This window comes from Prorops nasuta, unplaced genomic scaffold, assembly GCF_024137725.1.
Source record: "Prorops nasuta isolate Cenicafe-Biocafe unplaced genomic scaffold, Cenicafe_Pnas_1.2 PNAS00163, whole genome shotgun sequence".
Classification (NCBI taxonomy): domain Eukaryota; kingdom Metazoa; phylum Arthropoda; class Insecta; order Hymenoptera; family Bethylidae; genus Prorops; species Prorops nasuta.
In genome coordinates this window covers 52843-71865 of record NW_027116959.1, presented here as the reverse complement: position 1 = coordinate 71865, position 19023 = coordinate 52843, and the positions used below count along the sequence as shown (strand labels likewise).

General features: G+C 44.0%; 2 protein-coding genes across 3 annotated transcripts; one reads left to right on the top strand and one right to left on the bottom strand.

Annotated features, from left to right (window-relative positions):
* Window positions 1–283: 283 nt before the first annotated feature.
* LOC136785120 (NPC intracellular cholesterol transporter 2 homolog a-like) lies at window positions 284–1859 on the bottom strand. The gene is made up of 3 exons (XM_066746140.1): window positions 1645–1859; window positions 653–957; window positions 284–585 (listed from the first exon to the last, which is right to left on the bottom strand). The coding sequence occupies exons 1-3, from the start codon at window positions 1718–1720 to the stop codon at window positions 499–501; spliced, it is 468 nt and encodes a 155-aa protein (XP_066602237.1). The 5' UTR covers window positions 1721–1859; the 3' UTR covers window positions 284–498.
* Window positions 1860–9638: 7779 nt separating this feature from the next.
* LOC136785121 (neural cell adhesion molecule 2-like) lies at window positions 9639–18792 on the top strand. Of its 2 annotated transcripts, none has more exons than XM_066746141.1 (12): window positions 9639–10475; window positions 13935–14067; window positions 15312–15538; window positions 15650–15760; window positions 15850–16065; window positions 16164–16460; window positions 16541–16671; window positions 16784–16943; window positions 17036–17338; window positions 17441–17899; window positions 17982–18188; window positions 18268–18792. In XM_066746141.1, exons 1-12 carry the CDS (start codon window positions 10370–10372, stop codon window positions 18309–18311), a joined length of 2394 nt encoding a protein of 797 aa, XP_066602238.1. In that variant the 5' UTR covers window positions 9639–10369; the 3' UTR covers window positions 18312–18792. The 2 variants fall into 2 exon arrangements, with proteins under 2 accessions (XP_066602238.1, XP_066602239.1); XM_066746142.1 differs by having other exon boundaries at window positions 9640–10475; window positions 15327–15538.
* Window positions 18793–19023: the final 231 nt, after the last annotated feature.

Sequence of the window (19023 nt, the reverse complement as noted above, 5' to 3'; positions counted from 1 at the left end):
TTCTTCCGGTATAAATGATTCACTTAGGCCGACACAAGCGAATGATTACTAATGTACGATTTTATTGTTCCTGAAAATTACGCAACAACAAAAGGAATATAATACTAGTTTTTCAGTTTAAGGTTGTGATAATTTAAATTAAAAAAACTCTTCTTTTTCTTCACTTATTACATAATAAAAGAGAAATTTTGTTCTCAGCTTTAATTCCATGCATTAAACATCTCTTCCGCTATCATTCAACTTACAATTATTATTTCATGGTATTTTTAATCAGAATACGGAAAGCTTTTGCAAAATACATTTATTATTTGCCTGAGTCTCTTTCGATAAAAAAATATCATCCGTTACTTTCAATATTTCATTAAATTTGTTCAAATTCGCTAATATCACATTTATAAAATTGCTGAAGTTTCGGGTACAGTCGACAAGTCAATTGTCGGAAATTCAGAGTTGGGGCGTTTTATTGCAGTTGGCATCAATTAAGAGTCACCGGTGAGTCTAGTCGGTAATTTTGGCTGGCACTTCGAAGCACGCAACTGTATTCTGATCGTTGCCCGAGAGCTCGTAATGTACGGTTAAGGGGACCTGTGAGGAAACGGAAAAATCACAGTTTCAGCAGATGTCATAAGAAGAAGTGACAATATGCAATTACCTTTGGATAGAACGGCAAGATTGGGAAAGACACTTTGAAGAGGTATTCCTGGTCCTTTGTCAAAGGACATCCGGCTGGAGAACCGTCGGCGTTGTAGATCAGGTTACAGGCGTCCGTTCCGTCAACACCGATAAAGGGAAGAGGAACACCGGCGATCACAGCGTGAACTGCGTTCTTCACATCTTGAACGTCTCTCTCGGCCACGAATCTCTGTTCCATTGAAATTTCCGTCCCCTTCTTAAACTTGCACGGAGGATTCTTACATCCGCTCACTTCGACGTTCTTCGTGTTATCATTCTCGACTCCTGCGGATAGAAAAAAATTCATTTCAACTGATATTTACGTAACGACGATGCTCATCACTCTCGTTGGTTACGCTAGTGGGTTTTTTTTCATTCAATATGATTAAATAGCTTTTAGACACATGTGCCATGACTTTGATCGTCAATGTCAAAAAGGTCAGTGTGCGCCAGCGGAAAAAGATGGAGATAATTATATGTCACTAATTAAATGCTAATCACTCCGTGCGAGCATGCACCAAGGCATTGACATAAAATTGTTCGCGTTTACATGTACATAGTTGAAGAATTTTTCTTAAACAGGTTCTTATTATAAGTTCTTGTGTGTGTGTGTGTGTGATCTTCTTAATGTTGATCTCCTTGACTTAACCTGCTCTCCTTCGTGATATATACGTATATTGTCCTAGTATATTTACTTTTGGAAGATTTTGTAACGGATCTATGTAAATCATGAAAGGCAAGAAAATTTTAAACCTCGACCTTCGCTTTTACTGATAATTTAAAAACCTCCTTTTTTCACCGATAAGTAAAACACCGCTTAAACAAAACGCGCAAACTTCAGAATTTATTTACCGTCTAGAATATTGTTTATAATTATTCAAACTGAATTTGATCATCGTCATATATAATTGATTTGTGACGGATACTGATAACCGTGTTAGTAGGCTTGTTAGAATTAATTAAAGTACGCACCATTGCACTTGTCGACGTTTGTTGCATTGACGAAGACAGCGAGCGCCATGAAAACTAGCAAAGTTTCTCTCAACATCTTGGGTGAAAGCGAATTCTCTGTACACGTTTAGCGTAACAAGGATCCAGCCAGGTCCACGTCCGACTCTCGACTGAGAACAGTGAGAACTGGTCACTGCTGACGACTAGTCGGCGCTGGACGATTCGAATCGAAACAAAACGTCGTCCAGCGAGCTTCTGTTTAAATAGACTCTCACAGCCCGTACAGTGGGGGTCGACTGAATGACAACACCGTGCATGAAGAAGTTCTTCAACCCATCAATAAACATGCTACACACGATATTAAAATGATGTACGAGAGCCTTATACATTTAATTTGAATTAAAATTTCGATGTTCAAACGCCACACGTGTAAACGAGAAGTCTCAAGGGGAGGGCAAAGAAAAACCCTGAACCGCTGCTGGAATAAGATATGTTCCGACCAAGGAGACAAAACAGGTTGAAAATAAAGAAAAACTGCGTTGATGACAATATTATTGCATGAAAATTCAAACGAGCTGGATTCTATCGCTTCTCTCAGCAGATCCCCACCTATACATTGAAAATTGTTCATGGTTCAATGACCATTGCTATTTTTCCCAATACCGTGGCGTAAACTCGCAAATGAACTTGCGTACCCTCGAGCTATAATCAATTCCATGGCCATAATGTGCGGAAGAAGCTTTTGGATGCTTTAAATTCAGAACAAATCGTAAGTGCGGTAGGTAGGGACTGGAGGTGAGAGGAATATTAAATAAATCGAAGTTTCTGGTGGCCTTGAAGCAGATGGAAGTATACGGTGCAACGGTCGTTGGATACGGAAAAAAAGTTCTTTATAGGGCCATACGAAAGAATAATTAAATTCCTGTTATTCAACGCACAAACATGCTTCAACGATCAATTCTCCATTCCGTGCATGGCTTATTCGTCAAATTTGCCTCGTTTTGTACAGAACTGAAACATATTTACCATTACGTGGCAAAAAGCATGAATTCTATGCCATTTTCAACAAATTACTGCCTTTTGTAATCGGAGAGACACTAATTTTACTCCTGTCGGAAAGCTTTTCCTTGCGTTGTTAGAACCTTTAATTCCATCATAAGTAGAATTGGTTTCAGCAAGATTATCCACCATTGGAAAAAAAATAGAGGTGGTAGTGTAAAACCGAAAGCACAATTAGCACGTAAAGTGTTTTTGTTCAAGAACTTAACTTCTTTTACAATAAAATGAATGCTCCATTGTAGCTACATTGGTAATATTGTGGTTTTTTTATACGTTTCAGACAAAGATCTCTTGAGGTTGTTCAGAATTAATTGCTTCTACTAACGTGGAAAAATACTTCAACATTATGAGTAATAAGAGGTGAAAACGTTTTAACAGTAATGAGAAGATTTTATAAGTTAGTTGAATAATGTATAGAGTTTTTAATAGGAATGCCATAGTAGGATAAAAACGAGCTCGTCCTTATCGACGGTGAGTAGAATAGTCGAGTACGTACTATCAGTCAGTATATAATTCCAACAATTTTTAATCAAACGCTGGTTTACTAAGGGAAGGATAATCCTAATGAGATAATGGTAATATAGATTTCCACAGTACGATTATGACCGAAAGAAGGAATTATTCGCCAAAATCAGTTACATTCGGAACAATTGAAAGTGATGGAGAAAATTTACCAACTGCTACCACAACTCTTTACGAGTCTTTGTATCATTTTCAGTACTCATCAAAAGCATAAGATTATTAATAATAAAAACGAGAGATGGTGGATAATAAACGTTGTTTATTACATTTTTTGAAAAGAATCTTTTTGATTGAATTGAACTCGCCACAGCTTTAATGTCTTTATATCTATAGGACAGATGGTCTGACTTTACTCTATTCACAATATGGTCAAATAATGGCCCAGTGACCGTGACAAATTGATTTATACGAATGATACAGCTGCGCTCGAAAGATGTTTCCACGAAAACATATTTGAGTATAAGGTCATCGTCATCCTCGCTCTCTTACAAAATACAAGTTTCTCTCTCTGCCGGCGTAAATTATTCTTAGCCAGTGTCGTCGACGGTAGAATTTGAAGGAAGGAGCTAATGAAGTAGAATGAGAGGGAGAGAGAAGAGAAGGAGAGTTATGATTAGCAAAATTAAAGAAAAGAGTGAGAAATGCATAGGCAGAAGGGCTATGAACGAAAGTCGAGCGATTTCAATTGGGCCAAAGCCGACGAATGTATTCGAGACGTGCAGCCCAGGGCATACCACCACTTCGCCCAGACATGCTTGGAAGTATTAGGATTTCCGTCGAGTTTCGAACGATTCGCATTTGCAACGAGTGTCTGTTGAACATCAATTTTAGAACTAGTTGTATTTATAACCTGACCTTAGCTTTGCCCATTTCGGGACAAATTCTGCATCTGGTACCAATGTTGAAAGCTACGAAATTCGAGGTATACGTCGCCCACTGGTCCAACCGGAAACTGTCATTTTCCAACAGACATTCAAGCTTGGAAATATGTGGTATAAATTATGACTGTTGGATTGGATTATACCTGCCAATGAAATCTGTCGGCATGAAATTACGAAATTGTCGAGTTTTTGGTTCGCTTCTCTCTGGCCGAACAGTGCACTCTGCTGAGTAAGCCCTGAACAAAAGGGCTGCCAAACTTTCACGAGATAATCTTGGAAGAGTGAAGCAAACAAGTAGACGAGTAGTGGAGCGTTTATTCGCTTAACTTTCCGGAGGAATATATAATGCGAATCGTCATTGCACGGAAGCTCGGTCAATTGATCGCCGAGATATATATATATATATATATGTATATATATATAATACATATGGCTTTTGGCGAGATGAAATTACGAAGCACGACTCGCGTGACTCGTCTTATTATCACGAGAATTCCATGCCGAGCGTCATCCGGTAAATCCGCAGCTACTCCGAGCCGTCACTCGATAGATTCTTGACGTCTGTAATTATCCAGACTTCCGCGTCATTACTAATGTAATCATCGGGTTGATTTTTTCGGGCCCGAGCGACGACGGTCCGCAGCCTTGGGTTAGACGAGTGGGTTCTCATGACAGAAGGAATTGACTGATCTGTGTCAGGTGGTAATGTTTGGATATTTCACAGCGATAATCCAGGCCTCGCTCTTTGGGCTCGAGAGAGAAAAAAGGGTAGAAAAAAGAGTGGGGAAGAAGGGAAGAGCGGCGGTTGGGGAATAAGGCTCAACGCGGCGATCCCATGGGACAAACAAAAAGTCATCTCTCTTCTGGTGCCTGGTTCAACTTCTCGAAACGTTCCTCAGCTTCGCTATTTGAATAACGCGCAATATTCAAAGTTTATTTATTTTTCTAAGAGCCATGATAGATGTGATCCTTTTTAAAAAAATATGCTGATAATTTATGCTAGCCTTCTACCTATATCCATTAAGAATTTTCGCTGAGTCATTAATCATGCATTCTTACTAACCCCCTTATGCCGTACGTTTTAATTAATCCACCTGGCGGCACCGTAAAGCACGCGTGCCTTGACCCTCGCTCATTAGATATTTAACTTCCTCACGAACTAGACTCGATATCCTCCGAGTTTTAAGTGATTTATGAGATTTTCACTGCACCATAAAAGTACAGCACGCGCTTGCCGCCCATCCCGGATCAGCTCGGTCGTGAGCTTCGGGAAGATCGGCCTTCACGAGGCGTGCGCGTACAAGAGAGAGAGAGAGAGAGAGAGAGAGAGGGAGCAAAAAAAAGGTAAGATAAATAAATGGATGGGAGGATGAAGGAAAACAAATGGTATATTATTAGAGAGATATAATGAAAATACGAGAAAATGAAAATATGAGGGGTCTTTTTGGAGTGATGTTAAATTGATTTTGCGTGAAAAGCGAGAGAAGAAAACGAATTAGCGAGTATATGAGGAGCGGATCCATGGCAAGAAGAGATAAATGGGGAGGGGCGGAATAAGATGAGCAGATGGCGAGAGAGCAAAAAGGAGAGTAAGATACTGCGGAACGGTGGATCGTATTATAGGGTTTTGGAGAAGGGTACAGTCTCTGTGTGGTGGGGGAAGGGGAAAAGCAGAATTTTTTCCTTTCCAAAGGGACAGGTGCATTACTATTTCGACAGGGGTAAGAATGTCTCGCGTATGGAAAGAGAGCAGCGTCTAAAATCGTGACATTCCATGTTTACCGCGTTCCTTTGACCCGAGCGTTTTTATACCCACCTTTCTCTAATCCTACTATCCCCCCCCCCCCTCTTCTCTTTAACCCCTGTTCCCTCGCTCCAAGAAGCAGCTTCAGCAGCGGTATACTCCCCCCCCCCCTCCTATCCCCTATGCGTGCACTAATGGCACGAGCTCATCCAGCAGGAAAACAAATTCCATACGATATTAAATGGAACTGCTGCGGGATTTTTGACGACTCATTCTTAAAAGGTCCAAAGGTAATCGATGGGCGGCACGGAAGGGGGATGTCTGGCTCCGTTTCTATCGAGAGGGGTGCCATAGACCCCGTGAATCATAGTGCCCACGCGAATACACCATAAAATAATACCATTTGTCACGTTATGGAACTATGAGTCAGCCCGAAATACGTCGAATGGAATTACGAATCTTACTTGCGAAGATTATATTGTATCGGCGAGTCAGATACGCGCGTAGGGGTTGCAGCAAACCGATTCAATCGTAAAGAAGCGACCACACCCATTCTGCTATTGCTAGAATCTTATTACGACTCGCGACACTTGGGAATCTTCACAACGGAAGTATATCATTTTCATAACCCGCATGCTCGTAATTTGTCTTCCCATAAATATCGAAAAACTAGCTCCTATGTTCCTCTCACATCTGCCTCTCCTCGTCCACTCAACAATTTTAATAAATTTATCACATGGATTCTATACGAAGAGAATCAATCTCACTTTACTTCGACGCTACTCAGTTTTTGAGGGAAAAAATTCTATCAAATGTGTAGCTGCAAGAAGAAACAGAGGTATAAGAGAAAGAGATGGACTCTGGAATAGAGAACGTTGTGCATCGGACGAAAGTTATTCTCATTTATTGACAAGGACGAATAAAAGAATGTCGAACACCAACGCATATTTCGCTGATCCCTTTATTTTTATTGGGGAGAATTTATTTCTTACCGAGCCCGACAATTGTTCTGCGAATCATAAAATAAATAAAACGACCTTATCGGAGACCACCTATGGGTGCCCATAAATTTCGTAGCAATTCGTAACAATTTCATAATCTCTTTCTAGGGGCGTTATTATATTGCATGGCGTAAATGGTTGGAGTCGTCACGCTTTATCCCTGGAACAATGAGGAATATCGATCACTATCCCTTTCATTGGCAAGGTTATCACGCCAAAAGCCGAAATGTATCCTCGTGCCGAGTAACAAAAGTTCGTGGACCGATAGTCATACGGCAAGAGGGAGAGATTCATTTCAAGACTAGCCGGGCAAAAATTCAATTCACCGATATCTTGCATATATCCTGATCTAGATAGTTCTGGCCGGATTTCCATATCAATTCAATAAAGAAAAACTGATGTATCGTGTTCCATTAGTCATGGCAGGCTTTTTATAAAGTGAATTTGCGATAAAATCGGGAACGGGGGCGGAGAGATACGAAAAGATAGGGGAAGAGAGAGGGTATATCGGTATGGATTGGACCGGAGTGAAAACGAAATTGCATTTATCGCAATGAGAACGAGGTTTGTTCGCAGCAGTAAAATTCTAGACACGCATTCACGTGGGTGCGTTCACTTGGCCGGTCAGAAAGAGTGCATTCGTATCCAGGGAGGAAGTGCGAGAGCCTCTTAAAATAGACATTCCACATTGGCAAACACTCCTCGCTCGAGCTTCTCGCAATATTCTAGCCAACCATAGTCCCACTTAGCTCTCGAAAAATATTCCTAATCAACAATTTTCCAATGAACTCTGCAACTTTTACGTCACTTACTTTTCCTCTCCTCTTTTAATTAATACCACGGTAAAATATCGAAATAAATAGAGATGAGGGGAGCGAGAGACGTATCAGGGTGTGAGTGAATACGAGAATCGAATGAGAGATAAATGACTGGGCGAGAACGTTTAATCAGGACTCCTGCATTTCGGTTAAATGGCAACAAATTCGAGGAAGACTGTCGATATGAAAATACAACGAGTGGAGTATTGAAAATGAATGTGCAGGGTATGATTTAACAAATGTAACTGGCAGCCGGTGACCTCGGTTATGCAGCAGCCCCTCTCTTGTCATTGGTGCACTCTTACCCCTAGGTCTGGCGTAATCTGGTCTACGATGATACGTCGGAAGCTCACCCCACTTTTATGCAAGTGATGCACACTCGATTCGTTCCCTAGCTGCTATATGAGTCTAACGTTCACGGGGAGAACTATGGCAGTTTGGTTCCAGAGGAGAGAGGGGGATTCGCCAGAGCGTAACGCCTGTGTATTTTCAACCTCGGTCTTTATCGGTGTGTTGGTGCTGGTCGAGCTCTCGTGTTGGTCCACCACCACGCTCGAAGCTTTATGGCCTCGAATAAGCTGCGTGCGTGCATGACGTTCTCGCGCGCGTGTGTGTGTGTATGTGTGTGTTTCGTGAATTTTGCAAGAATAAATAAGGAATATCGAGCGAGAATTGTCGAAATCGATTTCTGCGAAGCTCTATATGCAGCTTCGGGGGCCAACGGAACGAGGCGAAATCTATCGCGAACCCTGTGGAATTTCTGTTTAGCCAGGCTAGACTGCCACTTGGACTACATGGGGTTCGAGTGTGCGTTGGAGGCGGGGTCCCGTCGTGAGTGACCTCACACACTCCCCTCCGTGTTCTCGCTGCATGCTCTGCCAGCACACGCGTAAAATCGTGCGTGTGTCCTACGGGCAAAAGAACCCTCTGGTGGGGGCTATACACGCGTGTCTTCGCTTTTGCTTTTAGTTCCGAGGCAGTCGTGGTCGACGACGCCGACTCTGCCGAACGTCTATACGAATTTTTCAATCTCTTCCCCAATTCCCCCGAAGTCCATCCGCTGCGACCATACTCGCGACCGAAGAAATCCCGAAATATAACGCAAAATTCAAAACCGTTCTCCGCGCTGCGAATCAAAGTCCAACGAACGAAAACCTCGAACCGAAGTATAGGAGAATAATCGACGAGCTTTGGAAATTCTTTCGAGTTTTTCCAAATCCTTTGACGAAAGTATAAACGGAGGAGCAGCGAGTGAATTTGGAGAGGACACGGTATAAATAATACTTGTTTGCTCGGCTCACCCGGAAGTGCACGGGGCCATCACGTGACGCGAAGAAAGTTGAAGCTGGTGACGGAGGAGTCCGAGTGCGGTGGGGCGGAAAACGAAACCGCGCGCACAAGTGCAAAACTGGACGGTGGCACACGTGGAAATGTCAAAACAGGGATGCTAAATCGGTGGTGGAGGCTAATAGATAAGAGAGTAGGAGAGAGCGTGACAGGAAGGAAGTACGAAAATATCGTTTATGGAATTAATGGATCAAACGTGCCGGCGTAAAATTAGAAGGCATTAAAAGTGGTGAAACGTAACGAATCGAGCGGTGGGCGGATACATTATTTATAGTGGGCCAAATAAATTTAGAGGGAAAGGAGTAAATAAAAGTATGAGTCGGCTTTATAGCCTGGAGGGGTGAGCGAGGTAAGGACGGAGAGGGCATTTAAGGAGGGTGCCTGTGCCGCGCTGCGAAAAACAGAAGCCAAGGCTAATAATATAACAGCGAGCGTAGGAGCTCATTGGCGCGAAACTCCGTGGAGGCCGCAGGAGAGCGAAGGAGTTTTTCGCGGTCCGGGATCAAAGCTGAGGAGCGCTGCTCCTCGTGGGAGTAAAAGGGAATAAAAGAAGGGGATGTTCTAGCGGGATAGGGACACTGTGTTTATAAACGGTAGGGAGAGAAAGAAAGAAGGCGTTTTAACGTGACGGGAAACTATTCAGCTGTGAAGTGTCTTGTGCGCGGGACGTGGATGGAAATATTGGCAGCGTCGTTAGGGGCCACAAAGACTCGGACGAACTGTCGCTTCGAGTCGCAATAAAAAAACCTAGCGGCTCGTTTTGTTAATCAAAAGATTTCGCCGCGACGTGTCCGGCCTAATAACGAGCACATGTGACCCTTTCAGACTCCTAGTGGTGTATATAGTTGTACCAGTGGAAAAAGAGGGAGATTGAAAAAAGAGTTGGAGAGCCGGCCGGAAGTCGATGGAGAACGCTCGCTATAGTGGTAAAAACGTAAAAACGCTGGGATTTCTCCCGTTTTGACAGGCAACGCTGACAGTCGTCACGGCTATCGTTAACCGTGGCAGGAAAGGCTCGTTAGAGCATATAAAAGCGGACCTCCCACGAAATAAAGTCGGTAATCTTCGTGACAAGATTTGACCACGTGTTTTATATTTTCGATTAAATACATACATATATATATATATATATATATATACTGTTGAAAAATCTGGGGACTCCGGATGGACCGATGGATGTTTGGTGGCTCGATCTGGTTCGATCGGCGGCAAATGGATCGAGATTTGGGGAGAGTCAGGACAGCTCGGAGGTTTTTAGGTGAAGTTTAAAGTGACAATTGAATCGAGTTATATCGAATGTTCGGCCGTACGACAGGGCCGATCATCGAGGGTGTTTCGCGTATCAACTGGAACACCTGATCTCTCGGACTCGAGATGCTCCGCACGTTGGGATACGTGTTCCTGACGAGTTTGCTGCTGCTACTTCGGATACGCCGAGTGGGCGCAGCTGCCGACGACTCCACCGAATTTCGCAACAAAGGTAAGTGCAGGAACGTGATCCTTTGACTCTGGACGATGTCCGTTCTTCCCTCTGTCTCTCTCGCTCTCTCGCGTTCCCTCTTAACCCACAAACAAATCAATTTATCTTAATCCGTGGCATCTCTTAAACTTGGGTTTCTTCCGTGTACAAGCATCCATTAGGATGGTAACCTGTCGAGAACCCTAAAATAATCCACGCCCTGTCGCTTTGACACTTTCGACACTCAGGCGCCGACCGGAAGGATTTAAATAAAGCCTCGGCTTCGCGTTGACCCGCATCTGACCCACTGATCTTCTCCCTTGCCTCCTGCTGCCATTCCCAATTAAAATATTCAATCCTTCTCCCAACGTCCACTCAATAGGGTGAGGAGTGACTCGTTCTCCGAAAAGAAAAGAAAAACGATTACAGTACACTCCTTGGATATTAGGCTGTTTCCAAGAGTGCAGGATATTTTTATCCATCGGTTAGCCTCGTTCCCTTCCTCTTTCTTAAATTCTAGCGAAAGAATTCGCAAGATTTATTTTCGGTTTGAACGAATCGTTACTATAGCCGGATTAGTCAGCTAGAAAAGCTCGCCTCGGGCCATCGAGAAGAAAAATCGTAAATTCATCTTTATTGGTGGAGAGACGCAATACAGTTTTATCTTCAAAGAGAATTTTATCTCGCCAAGACCACCGGCCCCGGCGTTTTACCAGCGTTATTTACGATTATACTCGACCATATACCGTAAGTCTTTGCGCGATGAGTTAATAGGGGAATATCGAAAGTTCGCGCGTTACTGTCAAAACAGAGGCTTCCGCGAAGGATAAACAGATATGAATCATTGGAATATTCCCGAAGGGCTGTGGATCCTTCTATATAAATCCATTTCACGTCCTTGGTGTGTTTCCTCGTTAATTGAACTATTAATACTGCTTTAAGCAGTCGCCGTGCGCGGAATGCGTCATCAATTATACGACTCTTATAATGACAGGTGTACCGTGGCCGCGATACATATTATAAGCACAATGAAAAGACAGGAGAATATAGCCGATGAAACAAAGAACAGGAAGCTGCATTCACGAGCTCGACAATTATGAATATACGTTGGTATAATTCCAAATTGCCTGTATTGCTACTTGCTGGGACAAAACGTTGTTATTGCGCCCTTTACGGAGGATTAGCGGTTTTTACCAATAATTCCCCTGCTAAAATTGGTTTGCTCCGGGAGGAAGAGGTAATAAGAAAGAGGTCGTGGAAACGGATCTCTAAAATAGAATTCTCGCCGGAAACGCGGTTTGCCCGAGCGATGCGATACGAAAATAGTGGATCGTGGGCTCGACACGTATGCGCGCTACCAGCTATAGCATCATTTTTATTCTATGATATCAAGGATACACGCGATGATGCCTGCAATGATCTCGAACAGGAAGCTGAGGAGAGGCTCGTTGTTTATTTTCCATGCAAAACAAAATCATCCTTTAGATATGGATCAATCATGAGAAAGCTTTTTCGTATATATAGATATATATGTATATGTATACGTACCACGCGTGTATATGCATTCCGTCTCTCCGAAAGATTCCACGAGGAAAGAAACTGTACTTTCTCATAGCGATGAAACGTTCTGTCACGCAATGGCAAACTATTTCCAAGTGCCTGCCCATCACTGCGTTTCCCGAGAAGACCAGAAAACTCTCTGACACGCTAAAAAGCTTTTCAAATAACGTAAAATCAGTAATGACGTGAAAATCGAAATTCTACAAAAAAATGAGACGCCACGAGATTTATCAACGATTGTAGGTTTATTTTTCTTTGGTAAGAAAACTGGATTCTCTCGAGGAAAAGAAACGTTTTCCGTCGACGACTCTTAAAATATTTGTTGAATGTGGAATAAACTGAGACGAGCTAGGGGAACGAGTGAGAGCGAGCGCGCGCGCGCGAGAGAGAGAGAGAGAGAGAGAGAGAGGGAAAGTAGAGAAAAATTTCTATGGTGACTAATAAAGGTTTGTACAGAAATTCAGTGTCTGTCCGATCAAAGTTTCGCATGTCGAGGTTTTCCGCTCGATGAACTATTGTCCGTAACTTTATTCGCGGTTTATACACGCGTGGTATTTAAAGTTGAATTCGCTGGGAAATGTGAAGTGGCACACGGTGGAATATTAGGGGAGGAAAATGGAAACGATACAGCACGTGCGTGAGAAAAGCAGTGTTAATGCAGAGGACGCGGTATGCCATTGATAACTGAAGCGTCTATTGTGAGGCTGGCCTGGTCTGCCCTTCTGGCACGTGCCTCTTCTTTCGATCAGCAACCGAGCTAGACTCACTCAGCCAACGGCAAAATGGAGATTGCGTGGATGCACAATAACCAGCGGAATTGCTACGACCAAATATTCATGGATCCACTCCGTGTATACGCGTTACAATTCATCAACCCTTGCGCTATAGACACACACACACACACACACACACACATATTTATATATATGTACTATACAGGCAGCACTAAATAAATCACTCTATGTTCAAAACCTCCCATGGAACACAACCCTATACACAGCCGCTTGTCCCGCTTTAATTAAAAGATGACTCGAGATAGTGCAGGGTCTCATTGATTTTTCAGAAATTCAACTGGCAACTCGAGAATTCTCCTCCAAAGTATCCCGGACTTTCTCAATGGGCTATTACTCCATTTATTCAGTAATGAGTATCTATAATTGAGTATGTGTCAATGCGCGAGCGCGGAACGCTTTAACGGCGAATCGCTATACGTCGCACTCTTAACGAGCACTTAAGCCCCTGAGTAAGGGATTCAATGTAGCCTCCACTTTGTCGTCGCCTTTGCGCTTATGAATATATTGTCTAGGAAAGTTCCCCTTCGTAATCTCTTACTTTAGAGTAAATATTAGTCCATGAAAGTCCGTATTAAAAGGGCTGAGGATGAAGACTATAGAGAGCAGAGTCCTTCTTCGATCCTCCTTTAGAGCTAGGGTATAAGAATAAAAAGTTTATTTCTTTCTCTATGCGATACAAAAATCAAGAAGGGAATCATTAGTGGGTTAAAAGGATGTGGGAGGGAGAAAAATGGTCATCGATAGGGCTAGGTTACTTTGGAGATGGTGTTTGTAGTGTAAACAGGATGCAGGCACAGGGCTGTGTCGCCCCTCGCTGCAATTAAGCACGTGAGCTGACGCTCGTCTGTGTTTACTCCTGTTCAATGACTAATGAGCCTCATCTGAGTGGAGTGTGAACGCTTTAAACGCGTCGAACGTTTCAGTCGGTTGAACTCTTGTACCTTCCATTCAACGAGCCCTGTGGGCTATTAACGCGCTCCCGTTTCGTCCATCGATACTTTTTCCCGCTCATGGACTTTTATATAAAAAGAGACCCCCTATAGTTATATATGTATGAGGGAGAGAGAGAGAGAGAGAGAGAGAGATACTCGTTGTATACATATCCCTTCTATCCATTACGTTTCAGTACCTGCCAAGCTCGTGTGGGCAGCCGTAGGAGACGATGTCGAGCTGCCCTGTGACATCACCCCACCAACCCCTACAGATACTCTCAGTATGGTTCTCTGGTTCAAGGACGAAGTTGGAATACCATTGTACAGGTAAGAGATATAATGGATGAATTTTTCTGTATCGCCTTGCGTCAGCCGCTTGATTCCTTTGTGCTGGAGAAATTGGCTTGTGTTTCATCCTCGTGAAGTCTCGTGTGACTTTGCTAACTCGCTTCCTACTCTCTCGAATCCTTGTTGATGCTTGATTCAGACACAGGCGGAATTTCTTGATAGTTGAAGAGAACTCTGGCGGGGTACGCGTGTTATTGGGAGATGCCATTGTTCTGAACTCTGATCTCGAAATATCTCGACGCATAGTACCTGGGGAATAACGTCAGTGGTGTTGCCAGAGCAAGCTTCAGTATTTACTCGGGCCCAGGGTGCTGGGGTGTATATGGATCGCGCGATACCACATTGGAATTGGTCCGATCGTTAAATAGAAATTTACCCGGAGAGAAGAAGGGGAGGGGGGAGGGGGAGTTAAAGAAGCGGCTCGAGGCATGTTGGTGCAAAGAGGGTGGTATTGAAAATATGGCTGGTATAAGGAGGAAAAAGCTCGAAGCGATGGATTTCTCGATGCAAGAGAGAGAGAGAGAGGGGGGAGAAAGTACTGCGAGTACTGCAGAGGAAAGGAAAAGACAGACGAGAGTAGATCGTGAACACGCACAGCAGGTGGCAGCAATGCTAACTTCATCGAGTCGGCTGTGTTTGCTCTTCCTGCTTATGCCGCGCACTCTCTCCTAGCTGTACCGCATTTTCGGAAATTTATGGATTCGATTATTCCCGCTTACTGCTTGCCCAGGATTCTCTCTTGGCTCGGCACGACTGATCCCACCAAAGGAAAAGCAAATAAACCAAATGTGAATTTATATCCTTCGCAGGGTCGCAGCATGCGCATTTTTCCTTGCATGAAAACATGAAAATCCAAAACGCTGCATTATCCGCTTTACTCTTGCACTTTCTTGCTTCTGTCTCTAAATCCCTCTCCCCAACACGCACACACACACACACACACACAAATCCTCTCTCAATTTCAGCGGGCTGCTATTCCTTTCCAGCATTGCGCAACGGAGGTCAGTGACGAATCTAAATCTGCGAGCAACACGCGGCTACCAACCACCCCTTTCTTCTCCATCCCTGAATAAGGCCGATGACGCGACGAACCGTTAATAACGAGCTCATTAGAAATTAGAACATTTCTTTCCCCCACCTTTCTCTTCTATCTCACATATTCTCACTCTAACGCTACGCTGTACTAAACAATTTTAATAACACGTGCCAAAATTGCCTTACAGCTATTCTATTTATAGCTTAGATGCCCGAATGGGTAATTACCATAACGCGGTCCATTGGGCTGGCAGCGATGACCTTGGAAATAGGACATATTTCCAGGTAGCGGACGGTCATCGTGCGAAACTCAAGGTAACGAGAGTGACGTTGAAGGACCAGGGATTGTTCAGGTGCAGGGTGGACTTTGTGAATTCTCCGACGAGAAATTTTCGCGTGAATCTCACTCTGGTCGGTAAGTACTTTGCACAGACTGTGTATAGGAGTGTTAGGTATAGGTACTTGTGGAGTGGTGTCACTGGCCGAACGGAGAGATTGTAGGATGTTTATTTTTAAACGTTTATAGAGGAACCGACGAGTCCGGTGATATATGACGCGCAAGGCCGCGAGGTGACGGGCGTGGGTGGACCTTTTCTAGAGGGGTACGATCTGCTTTTAACCTGTCAAGTATCCGGTGGTAAGTGCTTTAATCTCTCGGTCCCACGAGCGCGACGAGTGCCTCGTAAAGCTTGCATTTTATCGTAAACAATTTTATTAATAATGTAGGTCGACCAAGGCCAGAAGTCACTTGGTGGAAGGATGGCGAGCTGCTGGACGGGGTCGTCGATAACTCTTTGATCGGATCGTCCAGCAAATTCACGGTGAATCATCTATTCGTAGGGAAGATCGGCAGGTCCTTGTGGGGTGCCAAGCTCGAGTGCAGAGCAAAATCCGAGCCCATGAAAAAAGCAATAATTCGCGAAGTTCCTCTGGAGATATATCGTGAGTATCCGCGCAGGGTCTGAGAGATGACCAGGTGCGTAAAGTTGATCGTAATTTCGTAATTCGGTGCTCGCTCGAGCGCAATTTCGTCGTTTCAGTAAAACCAGCAGTCGTGAAGATCGTCCTCAGCGAGGATCAGATTTACGCCGGGCGACCGATAGCAATAAAGTGCGAAACTTGGGGAAGTTCACCGGCGGCCAGGATTGTCTGGAGGTTAGGGGGACACGTAATTAGAGATCCGAACGTGTCGACCACTCAGAGAAGCAATTCCACGGTCAGCAAGCTGGCCCTGGTCCTGGGCAAGGACGACGATGCCAAGGAGCTTATCTGCCGAGCGGAAAATCCAAGATTTCCAGGAGGCGTCCTGGAGGAAGCCAAGACGCTTCGCGTCTTGTGTAAGGATTCGCAATATCTTCTCCCCCTTATCCCCGATTCAAATCCGACCGGAAGCTAACCAAAAGATTTACATAAATAGATCCACCGGACGTGGATGCTCACCTGGCCAATGGCTACATTATGGATACTCTCAGAGAGGGGGATGATTTGAAACTAATTTGCAACGTCTACAGTAATCCGCCACCGACGAGAATCAATTGGTACCACAATGTAAGTACACAATGATGCTAAAAATAAATCACTTTTATCCTCCATGACAATTACATATAAAAAATCTGTACATCTACGGAACGTGTTTAAAGTAGAACAATTTATATTGCAGGACGAGTTGTTGGAGCACGATGTCCTCGGGGGTATCCTGCTAGCATCCAGCAGTCTCACTCTGAGGGTACTCACCTTGGAACACGCCGGCGACTATTCCTGCGAGGCTGTAAATTCCATCGGGCGAGGTCTAAGTCGACCAATATTAATTCACATGAAATGTAAGGAAAAATGATGGACGGTCCTCGCGAGAAGGAGAGCTGGAAAGTTGTTTTGAGAAACGGTGGAAATGCAGGAATTTCCTTTATCACAGATGCTCCACGGTGCAGAGAGGGCCAGGAGAAACAAGAAATTATCGCTGGTCGCCACGAGAGCGTCTCGCTGAGATGCGAGGTGGAGGCAGTTCCGGATGACATAGTGCGTTTCTCTTGGACCTATAACAACACGCGAGGGGATGTCCTGCCGTTACCGAACTCGAGGGCCCAGAACAAAGGACTCCTCAGCATTCTGGAATACACACCGACCTCCGATAGCGACTTTGGTACTTTGGCTTGCTGGGCGATCAACAGTGTCGGTAGACAGACGATTCCTTGCGTCTTCAACATTGTACCAGCGAGTAATAATAAAAATAACAATTCAATTAGCAATTCCTCCAAAGCTTATGTCATACAAGAGGCATATTATGGAAACTGTTTTTTTTTTTATTATTTTTCTACAGAAGCACCGGAAGCACCATTAGACTGTTTTTTGCACAACGAGAGTAGCGCACTGGAAGTGAACTGTGTTCCTGGATCGGACGGTGGTTCCCCGCAGCACTTCCTTCTGGAGGTTCGCGGTGTACTCAGGAATTCCCCGCCTCACCAGCAGGTCATCCCGCAAACGCTGCAGACGCCACAGAGTGACCAAGGAGCGGTTGGCGAGCCCCAACCTCTTTACCAAGAGAGCAACCAGCAACCTAACTTCCAGCTGCACGGGCTCGAACCAGGCCTCGATTACACCATCTACGTCTATGCTGTCAACGGACGCGGTCGTTCTGATCCTGTCCTCCTCGAGCACGTGGCCGTCCACCAGCCAATTAGCAACAAAATCGAGAACTCTGGAATTTTCTTGCAAGATTTGAAAAATGCGCTTCCCTTTGCTCTCTCCGAGACAATGATCATCGTCATCGCCTTGACAGGTATTCGATAATAATTCTTCAATTTCAAAGAGAGAGTGAGAAGATAAGAGGAAAGTTTGTAACGCGCGTTCTTCTCCTACAGGAATAGGTCTGATCCTGGTGGGCGTAGGAGTAGCGATAGGTCTAGTGATTTGCAGGAAACGAACCGGTGCACCAGCTGTAGAGGAGCCGGATGATTTCACCACACCGACGTACGTGGCTGCACAAAGGATCGAGCCAAGGAGTAGGTTCGGCACTGAAAGGAGGCGTTCTCAAAGGACGAGTGTATACACCGAGGACAATCGTATTGGTAAGCAAATTTTTCGCCTCTTTCCTGTCTTAACGCGTACAGCTCGAGACTTTGGAAAAATTGTGAAAAAACATTTCAGAGCCAGATCTGCTGCAACAAGTGGAATTGGACCCCCAGGCATGATTCCCAGCTGAAATCGACGCTGAATTTACAAATTAGATTTTAATCCACCGAATGGTACACGGGCATTGATCTATATGTTAGCGCAAGTTTATATGTGTATATAGTTAGAGAAACGCGCGGTAGAAGAATCGAGCGTTTCTCAAAGCTTCCACGATGCTTGCTTATACGAGACGAAAGTATTGTTTAGGTTAAGCACCCCTCTTATACATGTATATTTTTCGTTCATAAGTATGCTTTAAAGGAAAGTATTTCTCGTCTTAGCCATCTTCGTTCCTATTATCCTTACTTATCTTTTAAGCTAATGTAAATTATGCGCATTCATCCCGAAGCGTTAAAACCAGCATTTTACCACTAAAGAAACGTCGACGGGAGGTGGATATAGAGACTGTACAGTTATTTTTGCACGATCTTTTATTTAAATAAGAGCCCTTTGTAATGTAAAAGAGGGATATCGATGCGTAGCGTAGTGAGGCGAAGCCAAGCGAAGTAGCGTCAGTATATATATATATATATATATATATTGTAGATACAACAAATAATAATAAAAATCGAAATATATGAATATACTTATGTATATATGTGCGATATATTAAAAAAGAATTTAACAGCGAATCTTGTCCAGTGGAGTATCGGACGGAGAGGCTTGGCCGTTACCGAAAACCTCATCAACGTCGCAATAATTCTCCTGCTCCCGACAGATATTTCATTTTCC